Below are 14,680 nucleotides of genomic sequence, written 5' to 3' on the forward strand. Positions count from 1 at the left end.
CTCTTCCTTTGTGACTTTATGGTTCAAACCGCCTCACGGTCTCAGGTGTACAAAGACCCCACGCCCTGACGCCGACTCTTATGCTCCCGGCGTTCCATCAGGAAAGCAAAGCCCTGACGTCGCCAGTCAGATGCCCAATGCCCGACCAAAGGCGGCCGTCGCGCACACGGGGGACACGGATGCGCGCTCACGGTGGGGCAGCCTCACCTTCTGCAGGAACTTCCAAAGGATGGGCACGGTCTCCCGACCGTTCTTCTGTTCCACCACGTGCTGGAGGTACTGTACCGTGACCCTCCTCCTGCAGGTCCACATCTTAGAGCAGTGGACCGCGCTCTTCGGGGGCAGCTGTGGCAGGAAGGCCGCCGGGTCACCGTACACGATTCTGGCCACAGGGTTGGAGCTGATCCGCTCATCTTTGCTGATGAGGGCCGTCACCGTCAGCAGGGCTTTCTCCAGATGCTGGGGGAGAGGACGGCACAGGGCCTGGAGGTGAGACCACTCGCACAGAGGGGGACACCCGGTGGCTTCAGCAGTGGGCCACTTAGGGAGTCTGCCCTACTGGGTCCAGCACGCGACCAGGCACTCACATTCCTGGTCTCTCGAGACCGCTCACAGGTCACTGTTTGCAGGCTTCGTCTCCGCACAGAGGAGACTCCCAGGCCTGTGTTCTACACCCAGTCTTTCACTGACTTTTATTCCCCATTGGGCTGATTTACTCTCAGTGCTGTTGTCATCTGACAGAGGAGGGACAAAGAACGCATTTCTGCTGGGTGTGTGCAGGAGGGTCTGTCTGTCTACCTGCTGCTCTCATGTCCTGCTGTAAAAGGCGGGGGAGCGAAAGCCCCTGCACTCACAATAATGTCCCAACCTGCCCGTCCGGCCTTAGGGGCAAGGGTGAGGGGACAGCTGGACAGTGGAGTGGCTGGGCAGTCAACCCTTGGGCTGGGGCTCAGCCAGAGCCCCTGACAGCACCTCTGCGAGGCAAGCTGGCCGGAGGGCCTGGGGGACACCCAGGATACCGGCCCTTAGGCTCCCAGGTGGGCCGCTGGCCACGTACCTCTAGCTCAGGGAGAATGAGGGTCTGCATGGCTTTCTCCCAGCTCATTCTCTGCTCTCTGGTTGACAGCCTTGCATCGAAATCAAAAGGACCTGCCAGGAAACACTGATGGGTTACCCACGGAACAGAAAGCACACAGCCCCATGAACAGGACCTAAAGGTGACCAAGTCGCACTCCTTTTCAGGGATGGGCAGGGCTCATCTTCCTAAATTAACCTGAACATTTAAAAATGGTCCTTGCTGCTCCCGCCAACCCCATGGTCTTTGCGAAGATACAAATAAAAATAAAATAAAGTCAAATCTCAGTGCCAGAGAACTACTTGACTTAGTTACATTATGGACCTTTCCTTTCTACGGATTTCAGTTTTAAAAATGGTAACATTAGCTCAGTGACCACAATGGTCTGTAACCTACTTTTCCACACAATGAACTGTAGACATGTCAACACGGCCAGGTAGCCCTGGACAGCCATGTCCTTAGGAAAAGCAGAAGGACCCGCAGACAAGCCAGGGGTCCAAGGAGGACAAGTCCCAACAGATCACCAGACGCTGGTCTCTCGACGGTGAGGACGCACACAACGCCCGTCCCGGACCATACACGTCCCTCGTGCAGCAGGGGCACTGCACACCAGGCCGGCTTGTGCAAGTGCAAAGCCTCCCCAAAGCACGCACAGGTAACACCACTGTGCACACGACCGCACAGGGGTCACGGGTCTTGACCCGGTAGGGAAAGGCAAGCTGAGCCATCCACCTGTGCTCTCTTCTACCAGCCTCTCCCGGCTTCCCTTTATCTGACTCCGCATCGGCGCCCTCCGCTCCCCCCCCCCAACCCCGGCCCTTGTGCTCACTCCATTCAAAGCGGTGGTGCTGGCCTGGGAGAAGGCTGCAGAGCACGAGATGCACCACGGTGACGGTCTCGTCAGCGGTCTTCCCCAGCGTCCGCGCCAGCTGCTGCAGGTCGTTGCGGATGTGCTGCTGCAGGAAGCTTCTGGGGTCCTGCACCGGGGGCTTGATGATGTTCAGGAGAGCCTGGGAGGGCGAGACACATGAGCTCGCATGGGGGGGCCGGCGCACCTGTGCAGGCCCCAGGCAGGGACACCAGCCCCGAGGCAGAGGCTGCGGCTCAGAGGCAGCTCTTGTGGTGGCGGAGGCGCCGCTCAGAGAAGGCGGGAGGAGGCAGAGCAGCAGGAGTGACCGCAGTCTGGGAGCGATGGCCTGTGACATCGTCAGTGCGAACAGTCCCGCAGCCCTGTTCTTAGCTCCTCGAAACCCATCTCTCAACAGTGTCTTCCTTCATCGAGATGCATAAGAAATAACACAGAGGACATGAGGAGCCGAGAGAAGGGAGTTGAGGGAAACCGGAGGGGGAGTCGAACCATGAGAGACTGTGGACTCTGAATAACAACCTGAGGGTTTTGAGGCTGGGGGTGGGAGGCTGGGCCAGCCTGGTGGTGGGGATTAAGGAGGGCACGGATCGCACGGAGCACTGGGTGCGGTGCGCAAACAATGAATTCTGGAACACTGAAAAGAAATGAAAAAAAAAAAAAAAGATGCATGTTCATAAGCTTACGTGGCAACAGCCTCACCCCTGACTCATTAAAGCTGCACTCTGTACAAAGTCCCAAATAAAAGAATCTCGAAGCCTTAACGTTGGCTATCACAGTTAATCCACTCAGAGGAGACAGTGTGTTTCGCCCAGAGAGACACCGAAGAGGCAGGTGACGCGGCGGTTTCGGGAGCCTCTCCGCGCCTGGGTGCGCGCAGTCGTGGGCGCTCATTTAAGATGGACTTCAGGGGTGTCTAGATGGCTCACTCGGTTGAGTGTCTGTCTCTTGGTTTTGGCTCAGGTCATGATCTCAGGGCGGTGAGATGGAGCCCCAGGTCGGCTCTCTGCTCGGTGTGGAGTCTGCCTGGGGTTCTCCCTCTCCCTCTGCCCCTCCCCTCTGTGCCCTCTGTCCAAATCAATAAATAAAATGGACTTTATGTAACGTGACGGGTAGTTCCCTCACACCGCCATATGCCGCAGTGGGGAAAGGAGGGTGCGTGGACGTTCTACTGCTCTGTGGCTTAGGGAACAGTGACAGAGGAGGTGTCCTAATCCACGGGAGGTGGCCAGCACTCTGTAGACAAAAGGACCCACTGAAAAATCTACAGTGGGTCGTTCAAAATGAACGAGCAAACACACGGCCAGGCAGGAACAGGCCGGACCTTACCTGAGGGTTCTGAGCGGCTCCCAGGAGCAGGGCCAGGTGAGTGAGCAGCCGGACGAGCAGGAAGACCCCTGGGGACAGCTCTCGGTCCGACACCACGGCCTCGCCTCTGGACACCGGGGCTCCCAGCACGTGGCCCGTCTGTGTTCTGTCTATGCTGTTACTGGACGAGAGAAGATGGGGGAGACGGAAGACCGTCATCTTTCCTCAGCCCTAGGGGCACACCCCAGATTCCTGGGAGCTGGAGACGAGGCTCGCCATTTTGAAGCAAACGGTGTTCCAGGACTTGTCCCCAGAATCCCAGACATCTCGCCGCAACGTCTTCCATCCAACCTCCCCCTCTGGCTGAATACAGCCCACAACATTCTCAGTGTGAAACGGCTGAACCGACTATTTGTGCAATCCCTGGGCCATGTGTCAGGCCAAGGTCTGCACCTGCTTTTCCCACTGAAATCATCATGGGGAGGGGAGCAGGCAGGCTAAGGATGGCCAGAGTTCGGGACGGGTGACATCAACATCAGGACATGTGTGTATCGATCTCATTTTCCCAAACTGAAAACTACGAGTGAACGCCTGGCAAAGAATTTCATATCACATCCAGGTGGGAGGCGCAGTATGATAGATACATTCTGTTGCAAAAATACTGGAGGTTCTAGAACTTTCTGAAGGTTTGTGAAGATAACAGGATCGAGTATTTTAAACTGTAACAGTCCTAGAAGAGCCACAATGTATAATGGCCAGAGGTAGGCCCCATCTGCCATCTGGAGGAGCACGGGGAGCCACGCTCATCTCGAGGGAATGCTGGGAAACGGACAACAGTTATGCGTGTGGATTCTGGAGTGTCCGGTAAGAAGGCCCACGTCTCCTTAGCATCCCACAAACAGTGCAGGAAGCTAAGAGAGTTTACAAGTGAGACAGTGTGAGCTCAGATAGACAAAAGCCCAATTTGGGCCTTCGTGGACTCCAGTCCCTCTGAATCAGGTCACTTGTGAATGGAGCACGTTTCTACAGGGACATGGCCCAAGCCCACACGGAGGATATCCGGATAGACATTTAAACGTGTGGTCTGCTTTACATTTAAGAGCCCAATCAGCCAATGGCAGATCAGATCCCTTACTGGGACAGGACTACAGGGACCTCGGCGCTGAGATCCGACGGGACACAGGCCCGAGTACATGGCAGTAACGAACACTGCACTTAGGAGCACTGCGTCCACTGGGATCGAGTCCACCGGAACAACAGTGCTTTGGTCACTTAGAAAAGAAAGACGCTCTTACATACTTGGCAACTTCAAATCCAGGCTCGGGTTTGTGATTAATCCCTCCAATTAGGGCCCCACAGTCAACGCAGTGGCTCCGTTCCGTGGGCCTGCCACACTGGGACAAAGACAAAGGTGTCCTGCTCAGTTTCGGAGGAGGCGTGCTTCGTGCACAGATGCCACCCTGCGGGCCCATCCGCGTGTGGCACACGGACTGCTCACTCTACTGCGAGCACGTGCGGCGGCTGCAGGAGCCCCACGACACGGGCAGATGCTCCACGCAAATACGGCGCACAGGAGTAAACGCGGACTTTTTAAGCAGGAGAGACCACCTGAGTTTTCCTCCCAGACACTTTGCAGACAAACACGTAAGGAGCCTTCCCTTCTCAGGCTCGCTGCTCCTCCCGCCCCCTGACCGCCACACCGCAGCTTCCATCACCGAGCGCCCGGAGACTACTGCAGCCTCCAAACGTAATTCCTGAACTCAGTTTGGACTTTTTTAATTTAAAAAAGATAAAAAGGTAACCATATGATTTGCTCCTTCCAAAACCTCATTTTTCCAAATCTGGTTGTGGGCTGCTGTATACTGTGAATCACAGCCCGTAACAGGCCAAACCAGCCTCAAGCCCGACGCCTGAGACCGTCGGAGTGGAGTGCATCTTGGGAAGAAAGTGCTTCGCTCTCCCCACGTCGTGGAGGAGGAAGTGGGCGAATCTGAGAAATGGGCAGTGTATGTAGTCGTGCTTCCTCCGCTATGTCTCTCATTGACTTTGTTCAATTCCACAGCCTGCTGCTGGGCTAGCCAAGGAGACAGTGCCAAGGGCCCTGCCGGCTGCTGTGGGATGCACACAGATCTCTCCACGGGGCTGATCATCCAGGGTCTCTTTTCCTGTCCTGCGGCGTCTAGAGCACACCTGTAACCCCGCCTCTGGCCCAGTCAACCCCTCGCATGTGTCCCTGACCCCATGTGGATGGAAAGGATGGCCAGCAGCCATTTTGTCTCCTAGAGGGACTTGGGCCATGTCTGGACACATTTTTGGTTGTCCCCCTTGTTGTGCCCCTTATGACCTGTGGAGCTACTGGCCTCTGGGAATTGAGAGCAGGCATGCCTACCACAGCCCACAGTGCTCAGCCCCACAATACAGTGGAGGTCTGCAGGTTTCCACACCATTTAGATGCGTGGATGGAGCACCGTAAACAACCCTGAGAAGAGTTTATGTTCTCTAGAAGGTCATGACCCTCACTAACCCCTTCCCCATGTCCCTCTGCTCAGATCTAGAGGAATAAACGTTTGCGCCGGGCAAATACCACCCTAAATACTGAGACTTACCTCTCCCACAGTGCACGGGTGACCATTGGGACACACTGTTAAAAGAACAACAGGAGACGCGTGGGCTGCTGAGGTTTTACCTGATGACCCAAGGCAGAGGAGGAAAGCCCACACCCTCCTCTCCAGCCTAACCAAACCGAGACATGGAGCAGGGGCCGAGCACATTAGAGAAAACAAGGTGTAGCTTCACCTGACAGAGCAGGGAAACACTGCGTCACAGCCTCCTGCATGGGCCGTCTGGGAGGCAGCACTGGCCTATTTCATACTCTCTTTAACTTGTTGTTTTTAAAGAGCGTGGGTTTTTAAAAAAGACTTTTATTTCCTTATTTATCATATCGAGAGAAAGAGCGCGTGCCTGTGCGTGTGCAAGTGGGGGGAGGGGCGGAGGCCGAGGGCGCATCTCAAGCAGACTCCAGCAGAGTGGGGGCCCACGCGGGACTGGACCCCGGGATCCTGAGATCACAACCTGAGCTGAAACCAAGAGTGGGACGCTTCACCAACTGAGCCAGCCAGGCGTCCCAAGAGCATGTTTTATCATGACTTTTACAATTCGTTTAAAAGGGTTATTAGCTCAGAGGCACCGGACTAGCTCAGTGGGAGGAGTATGTGACTCTTGATCTTGGAATTGTAGGTTCCAGCCCCACGTTAGGTGTAGAGATTACTAAATAAATAGATAAACTAAGTTTTAAAAAAAGACAGAGAGAACCAAGAAAGGCCTTGCTTTGTCTATTTAAAAAAATAAATAAATACTAAAAAACAGAAAAAGATTGTTTCTCAGACAACAGCAAAGTTTACGTAAAGTATGGGTTACATTACTTGGATTCCTAATTCTATTATTTCAAAAACAATTATCTTTGGGTCACAAACAGCTGAGCGGACCCCTGCCTGAGCTGCTGGCTGGACTCACAGGCAGACCCTCCCCCGGGAATGGACTTGGGAAGGCCCTGACGCATGCCCTCTGCACTCAGCAGGGCGTCCTGTGCTGCCAAAGCCCTGACAGTGGGCAAGGGCAGGAGTTTGGGACCTTGAGGCACAAACCAGAGACCCCAGCTCAAAGCACCGAGGACAGTGATCCTGTATCAGAACCTGACACGTACCATACCAGCAGAGTCCTTCCAGACCCTTCCAGGTCCGAGCTTGAGTCAGCAAGTCTTCAGGCATCGTTGGAAGATAAGCACTCTGAAAAGGCAAGAAAGCAGAGAAAGCTTCAGGAAGGTGAGAGACTGGGCAGGCTGCCAGCGCCCCGAGGTGACAAGGTGGGACTTTGGACTCTCCCTCTTCTCCACCAGCAAGTTCTCCAAAGGGAAAGCAGAACGAGGGCTCTCCCTGTCACCACGGACTCAGGCGTCAGGAGGGACAGAGGCAGAGAGAGGAGCCATGAGACACACAGGCCACCAGGGACAGGACACAGGAGAAACCACACCCTGGTCTTACCACCATGTCCGCTGGGGAAAAGGCCAGATTCTGCAGGGGCTCTAAGAGGTGGCCGTGTCCACACAGGAGGACGACTGCAGTGTGAATAACCAGTTCTGCCACTGGGCCCTCGAGGCTGCTGTCCCCATCACCCGCCCTCAGCAGGGGCAGCGTGTTGGTGACGAGGGATGTCGCAAAATGTCTCATGTTTGGAGAAGACAGGACCTTGCTTTCCTCGATGAACTTGTGTAGAGCCTCACAATGCTGATGGGAAAAACGTTTTAGCATTGAAAAATGTATCAAAGAAGAATGTGATATGAAGACAAACCGTTGCTTTCAATTCAGGCATACACGTAACTACTTATCAGATGTGGAGGGAAGGTGGCTGGGGGCCGGGGACGACTGCCCAGACCAGAGCACTTCCCCTGCCAGCGCAGCCGCACACACTCCAGGACTAGCTCGGACAGTTTCTCACGCTCTTGACTTTGTTTTTCATCCTAATTCTGAAAGTTCTGGGTGACACAGCAAGTTGTTCCTCCACATAAGCTAGTTGAGGGGCACCGGGGGCTCAGCTGGCTGGATGGTGGACTCTGGATTTGGGCTCAGGTCATGGTCTCAGGGTCATGAGATCGAGTCCTACACTGGGCTCCCGGCTCAGCGCAGAATTGGCTTCAGAGTCGCCCTCTGCCCCTCCCCCAGCCTCTAAAATAAATAAATCTTGAAAAAGAAAAAATTGAGAACCTCTACCCTAGATAAAAAGAAAAATTATGGGCAAAATGTGTTTGTGGCTCTTACTCCTCTTTAGAAAAGTGCCTCCAGATGCAGAGCCTGTGGGCACCAGCCTGAACGCAGACACTCACCTCTGGCTTAGGGTGGAGGTTTGCATTGCGTAATCGGTACAGAGTGGTGACCTCTCTGTAGAGCGCCAGCAGGAAGTGGGCCGCCTGCCGCGGGCTGGGGCTCCCGCAGATCTGAACGAGAAGTGAGGACCCCGGTGAGGCTTACAGCCGTGGCACACGTCCGCCTCAGGGCCGGAGTCCCGCGGCTTCAGCCCTTCGACCAGGCGGAGGGCAGGGAGCCCGTCCCGAGACCCGGACGCCTGCCACCCTGCACCTCAGACCGCGAGGCTCATAAACATTCTGCGGTGAAACGCAGTGCCCATTGATCAGATCACTTAGGACACAAGTAACAGATATCACCATCTATTTTTCGGACCACTTCACCATTCCTTGAAACTTCTGAGCAGAAAGAGGCTATTTATTTACTTTCTCACTTCCTGGCACAGCGCCAGAGTAAATAGGGACTCAAAGAGGAAGCAAGACCAGAACTGCCTGAAGATTAGATACTAAAAACCCTGCCCTTTATGAAAATCAACACCCCCATCCGGGCGGCCGGGAATCCTGAATGTGCACAGGAAGGAATCTCTCAGCTGCCAACGGGTCAGCCCTCAGGGTGACCCTGAAAGGAGGGAGGCTCCAGCTGGGTCTCAAAAGGAAATAACACCCGTGAGAACTCGGGAGGGAGCTGCTGACGGCGGTGGCCTGGCAGGTCAGCACAATGGAGCAAATCTGTCCCCTAATTCCGTCGCTGACCGCCTCCTGTCTCAGCCAGGCAAGCTGAGGCTGTGGACACAGGATGGCCAACATGGCACGCCACCCGGGGGTGCCTCTTCCGCTGGGCCATTTGACATAAGGGCAGTGTTTGGGACAGAAGGTCACTTGGGGGCTGTCGTACCATCGGACCAGCCACAGCACCCAAGGGCTTGCACTCGAGCACAGCTCTGCCCACCGCGTCCCGAAGAGCCTTATACTCGTCACCGTGCACGAGGTACGGATCCACCTGGCTTGCATTATCCTCCTGCAAAGCCCAGGAACACACAGGTTAATCACAGGGGAGGGACAAGGGCAGCACGAGCAAAGAACCATCTGGAAAGTAAAGGACTGGGTAAGTGTCAGAGGCCCAGCCCTGGGCATGACAGTCCCCTACTATGTTGGGAGACGCCTCCCCCTTGCCCAGGGAAGGGGTGAGCAGGTGAGAAACTGGGGGAGGAGGCAGGGGCGATCCTGTCGCTGCGTCCTGTCTCCACTGAGAGCAGAGACCAGACACAAGTGACAGACCACAAGTATGTGGACTGTCAGCTCTCACCAGGAGGGAGAAAGAAAGTCAGGATTTTAGTGCAATTGTTGTAACCCCAGGAAAGGACTAGAGAGGGGCCCCCCAAGCCTAAACTGCTCCAGTTCTATTATCCTCATTCTCGTGCCTCCTGTCTGCTGAAGAGAGAAAGGATTTCTGCAAGCTGAATTCCTTTTTTTCTTTCTTTTTCGGAAGATTTTATTTGTCAGAGAAAGAGAAAGATCACAGGAGCAGGGGGCAGAGGCTGAGGCAGAGGGAGAAGCAGACTCCCTGCTGACCAGGGAGCCGAATGTAGGGCTCCGTCCCAGGACCCCAGCATCCTGACCTGAGCTGAAGGGCAGATGTCCAACCAACTGAGCCCCCCAGATGCTTCAACATGAGTTGCTTTTAATTTGCCGAAAGCAAAAGCCACCGAATCATTCTTGGGCTTTCCCCACGTCAAACTAGATGGAAGTGAAGCCTTAAAGACGCCTTTCTGCCCGCAGGTGACAGGCCAGAAGCGCAAACTGTCCCCCACGCCCAGCGGCCAGCTCGGGGTGCCACAGTGGAGAAACAAGGGGCCAGTGTAGCCATGGTGCCGGGGGCGGGGGGGTGAGGTCAGGTGTCCTCACCTGCTGCACCACGGCCTCCTGGGGGAGCACCCATCGCGCCGGCTGGCCCTGTCCGCAGAGGCGCTGCACCCACTCCATCCCTCGCTGGCTGGCGAGCTTCCTCACCAGGTACACGCGGTGCCAGTCGTTCCTCCCTTGCCTGCAGAAGCGCTCTACCTGCTGCAGGAAGCGCAGCTTCTCCCCGGCCAGCTCTGCGGAGCCCGAGCGAGAGGTGAGCGACGCTGGCTGAGCAGACCCGCGGCCCGCCCACCCGAGACACGGAGTCAGGCCAAAGGCACGTGCCCCCGTCACCAGGAGCTCACAGCAGGCAAACTAGTCGCGGAGAAAGGGGACATGGTACAGACCGGGGTCACCCTGAGAACGCCCCGAATGTCTAAATCGTGGGGTCTCTAAGCCTGGGGTAAAGACAGGTGCCGAAGGAGACCTGCCTGAGCCCTCCTGAAGCTCGCTGAGGATGTCGGATGCTCTGTCGAGACACAGGCGGACCCTGGCCGTCTCCTGTAGGTACTCCACGGACGCCTCGCTGGCTGGCTCCAGGCTGTGCCGCCACAAGCAGGTCTGCAGGAAGACCCCTTCCTCCCGCAGGTGTGCCGGCTCCTCGCTGGCAGACAGACCGCTGGCCTTCTCGTACAGAGAATCCTAGGGGACAAAGAACCAGGGAAAAAAGGACGTTCCTCTTAGCAGGCACACCCCAACCTTCCCGAATCTCCACACTGAGCCGGTGGAGAACAAGATCGAAATACCGTAAGTTTGAGGGTAACTATTGAATCATGGCAAGAGAATACACTTTTTTATGGGACGGGGCAAGAAGAAGGCATAGAGAAAAGGCATGGAAAAAAACATGTCCTGTAATCCAATTTTCTCACACACCTGGTAAAATTTTGAGAAGTAACAAGATAGAGTAAGAACGAAAAGCCGTCATAGGCTCGGCAGCTGGAGATGAGCGCGGTTAAGTCGGGGGCGAGTTCTGTTCTCTGGCTCAGGCCCACGCGTGGCAGGACCCACAGCCGCGAGGCGCAGAAACCAGGCTGCGGAGCCCTCGTGTATGTGCGCCACAGCACGTCTGTTCCTTTCCCTGATGAAAATCATCTCCTGCCAATTTCCAGAGACTCTTTCCCATGGAGTCAACCACATGGTGCAGGGTATTTGGGGGCGTCGAGCTGGGCAGGTGCGGCGTGCTCACCTCCAGACAGCTGCTGAACAGGATGTACAGCTCAGTTTTATCTTCAGCGAGCAGGGCCTTCTCCTCCAATAGCAACAAATAAGCCTGGATATAATCTTTTACTTCTTGGAAGCTACGGAAAGAAAAATAGGGTACCTGGTGGTCTCATCGTACCAAGGAGAAAGAGAGAGAGACAGAATCTCTCTACCTACCTGCCTATCCATCTCCATCTCCCTATATAAATATACACATAACCACGTAAATATGTACAACCACTTCCTAACAACGTCTTACTGAAAATGTTTAATTATTTATTTATTTTTAAAGATTTTATGTATTCATTTGACAGAGAGAGAGTGAGCACAAGCAAAGGGAGAGGAGGCAGAGGGAGAAGCAGGCTTCCTGAGCAGGGAGCCCAATGCGGGCCTGGATCCCATGATCTGGAGATCGTGACCCAAGTTGAAGGCAGATCTCAACCAACTGAGCCACCCAGGCGCCCCCTTCGGAGCGTTTCTTGGAGCATCTTGATTTTGTCGTCACCTCAAAGAATGCTGTCAAGTCAGAGCACAGGCCAAGTGTACACAGTGTCCTCGGAAAGAAGCTTCTGAACACAGATACGCTCCCTAAGAATGTTCTAGAATAGCATAATTTTATAAGACGGCTGAGCACTGGCACCACAGGGACTTCTCTGTCCATTCACAGGATCAGAGAAACTGAAACACTAAAACGAGATGTCAGTGGCATGCAGGACCACAAGGACGAGGGGACATTCTCAGCAGCCCCTGGGTCACAGGACTAGGCAGCTGTGTGAGGAGGCTCAGAACTGCCGGTTCCTGCCCACAGTCCCGCACACGTCACACTACCCCGCTCCCCTCTCTGAAATCTGCTTCGTCCTTGCTAATAAGGTACTTGTGGGGATGATGAACTCACGTGCCCACAGGGGAAGTGCAGAACCAGTACAGAAAAAGAAACAGGCAGTCCCTCCTGGAAACACTACCTGAGACCGTGTACTACCTACCAGTTCAGCCAAGGATGCTTGGCAGAAAAGCAGCAGCCAATAGGAGGGAAGCAGGAGGCAAGGCTTTCTAGAAGCAAAGCCCAGGCTAGCTGCGCTCACCTGTACTTCAACAGCAGTTTCAGGACTACCGAGCGGATGACCGGGGTCTTGTCCACAACGTCGTCAAACGGAGACAGAGATTTGGTATGCTCGCGGTGTCCTGAAACCAGAGGGAGAGGGGAGGCTCGTGTTCCCATCAGCCATAAAGAAGCGAGACGAGGAAGTGGATTTTCAGGTCTACATGAAGCAAGTGACTTACTTTGGGAAGTGTCTCTTAGGAGCTTCTTTTGTACGAATAGTAAACTGAGCAGAGCGTCGATCACCTCCTTCTGTGGTGGAGAGTTGTCTCTGAAGCACACAGTGGAGACCAGGTCCAGGAAGAAACTGTTGCACAGCTGCCGGACATAGGCGTGTTTCCGGACGGCCTCCCTTGGGGATGGTTGGAACACACAGTGAATGGGCTTGCCGAGCGCGCTCCTGCACGCGCGGCGCTTCGGGACTTACACGGCCGTCTGTGTTGTTCAGTAAAAACATGCAACCGTCCCCTTACACTGATGGAGGCGGGCGCACAGCCGTCTGACTGTGCGCAGACTCGTCTCTTTCCAGGAACACTTTGGCCCTCGGGACAAGCCAGTGACACCCTTTCATCCTGAAGTATGCAAAGATCCCGCGCACCGTGCTGGCCTTATGCTCCCCTTTCAGGAGGCAGGGAGCCACTGCTGCAGCGGAGCCGAAGGCCGCCGAGCCCACAGAGTCTCCGCTCGCTTCCACGCTTGCTATGAAGAATGTGGCCAGACAGGAGCTAGCTTTGCTCTCAGGTCTCTGGAGCCAAACTGGCTGTGTCCTAAACTCCCTGGGTATCCTGTGATGCTTTTACCTCATTGAGGACTTTCTGCTTTATCTCCTCTAATTGTGTTGTCTCCCAATTCTGTGCTTGGGGGTGTCTTGTGGAGGGAATAATTTTGAGACACTAGGGGTCTATGAAGGTGGCAGCCTCTCTTGGATGGTGCTCCAAAGTCAGGTTCGTTAAGGTTAATACAGTTTATATATATATTTTTAAAAGATTTTATTTATTTATTTGACAGACAGAGATCACAAGCAGGCAGAGAGGCAGACAGAGACAGACAGGAGGAAGCAGGCTCCCTGCTGAGCAGAGAGTCCGATGCGAGGCTCGATCCCAGGACCCTGGGATCATGACCTGAACCGAAGGCAGAGGCTTTATCTCACAGAGCCACCCAGGCACCCCAATAGAGTTTATATTAATAAGTAGGTTAATAAGTTTATGTTTCTGAAATTTATATACTTGCCAAAAAAGGGAAGACATAGAAGAGAAAGGGTGATTTACCTGTGCTCCTGGGACACAGCTAGAGAGTAGTCTTCTGGCAAGTCTGTTAAACAATGGGGGCATCTCATCTGCCCTAGGGTGAGACAGGACTTGACGCAGCTCAAGCAGAACACATGGTCACAGGGCAGGCAGACTGGATCCTGGGTGTCCCCCAGGCAGACGGGGCATGGCTGGATCTCAACCCTAGAATCCATGGAGAGGCACCAGCTCTGAAGCAGAGAAGCTGGCCACAGGCAGCTCCAGACCTCACTCACGCAGCGCTCCCCACCACAGTGATCTCCAACCAAGTGTCTCACCTGGCGAGGGTCTTGCTGGCCTGGTCCTTGCACTCGCGTAGAGTACGCATGACTGCGACAAAAGGCCCGTATGTCTTGATGTCGGAGTCATCCTGCAGATACTGACGGAGAGAGGGGCAATGACCAGGAGGATGACGAGCCATGAGTAAGGGCAAAGGTTAGCCAGGCAAGACCACTTTCCCCGGGAAACCCAGGGCACACCTCAGGTACCCCCCGGCTGCTGGGCTGTGGGACCATCGGGTCAGCCTGCAGGGCAAGGCCTTTCTGTTTCTAGCAGTTTCTCTGGCTTGGAATGCCCGTTCTCACTATGCTGCATTAGGGGGGGGAAGATGGGATCCGCCACTTCCGGTTCTGCCCTCTTCCTCTCTCTCTCTCAGGTTCACACTTCTCTCACTAGGAGATCATTAAAGCTTCAATTTATTTAATGTCTTTTTAAAAATTCTTAATTATTTGAGACAGAGACAGAGGGAAAGTGCAAGGGGAGAGGCAGAAGGAGAGGGAGAAGCAGGGAGCCCGAAGCAGGGCTTGATCTCGGGACCCAGAGATTATGACCTGAGCCGAAGACAGACGCTTTACTGACAGAGCCACCCAGGCGTTCTGAGACATTTCAAACTTTAAATGATAATATAATGACAGTCTGTGTAACCACGACCTAGCTTTAAGAAATCTTGTCATTTCTGGAATATTTGTTTTAGGTTATTTTTTAAAGAAACAAAACATCCCAGACATAGCTGTAACTTCTTACGTCCGTTCTGAAAACATGGCCCTCCTCGCCTTCCCACAGAGGACCGCCTTTCTAAATTCCCACA

At 54.4% G+C, this 14,680-nt stretch overlaps 1 protein-coding gene across 7 annotated transcripts in view; it reads right to left on the minus strand.

Moving 5' to 3' along the window:
• Positions 1-14,680, minus strand: part of RNF213 (ring finger protein 213) — a 103,533-nt gene that overhangs the window by 9,166 nt on the left and 79,687 nt on the right. For 4 of the 7 annotated variants that reach the window (XM_045085744.1, XM_045085742.1, XM_045085741.1 and 1 more), the window contains 17 exons: positions 13,872-13,972; positions 13,576-13,758; positions 12,490-12,659; positions 12,291-12,390; positions 11,195-11,306; positions 10,440-10,650; positions 10,012-10,202; positions 9,002-9,124; positions 8,128-8,238; positions 7,289-7,531; positions 6,952-7,033; positions 5,855-5,889; positions 4,548-4,642; positions 3,270-3,429; positions 1,905-2,085; positions 1,058-1,149; positions 208-459 (listed from right to left, as the gene is read on the minus strand). In XM_045085744.1, coding sequence (XP_044941679.1) covers positions 208-459; positions 1,058-1,149; positions 1,905-2,085; positions 3,270-3,429; positions 4,548-4,642; positions 5,855-5,889; positions 6,952-7,033; positions 7,289-7,531; positions 8,128-8,238; positions 9,002-9,124; positions 10,012-10,202; positions 10,440-10,650; positions 11,195-11,306; positions 12,291-12,390; positions 12,490-12,659; positions 13,576-13,758; positions 13,872-13,972 — 2,442 coding nt within the window. Of the gene's footprint in view, positions 1-207; positions 460-1,057; positions 1,150-1,904; positions 2,086-3,269; positions 3,430-4,547; positions 4,643-5,854; positions 5,890-6,951; positions 7,034-7,288; positions 7,532-8,127; positions 8,239-9,001; positions 9,125-10,011; positions 10,203-10,439; positions 10,651-11,194; positions 11,307-12,290; positions 12,391-12,489; positions 12,660-13,575; positions 13,759-13,871; positions 13,973-14,680 lie in introns of those variants that run through there. The other 3 variants (XR_006608300.1, XM_045085745.1, XM_045085746.1) reach the window with 3 other exon arrangements.

This window comes from Mustela putorius, unplaced genomic scaffold, assembly GCF_011764305.1.
Source record: "Mustela putorius furo isolate JIRA1106 unplaced genomic scaffold, ASM1176430v1.1 tig00000873_pilon_pilon_pilon, whole genome shotgun sequence".
NCBI lineage: Eukaryota > Metazoa > Chordata > Mammalia > Carnivora > Mustelidae > Mustela > Mustela putorius.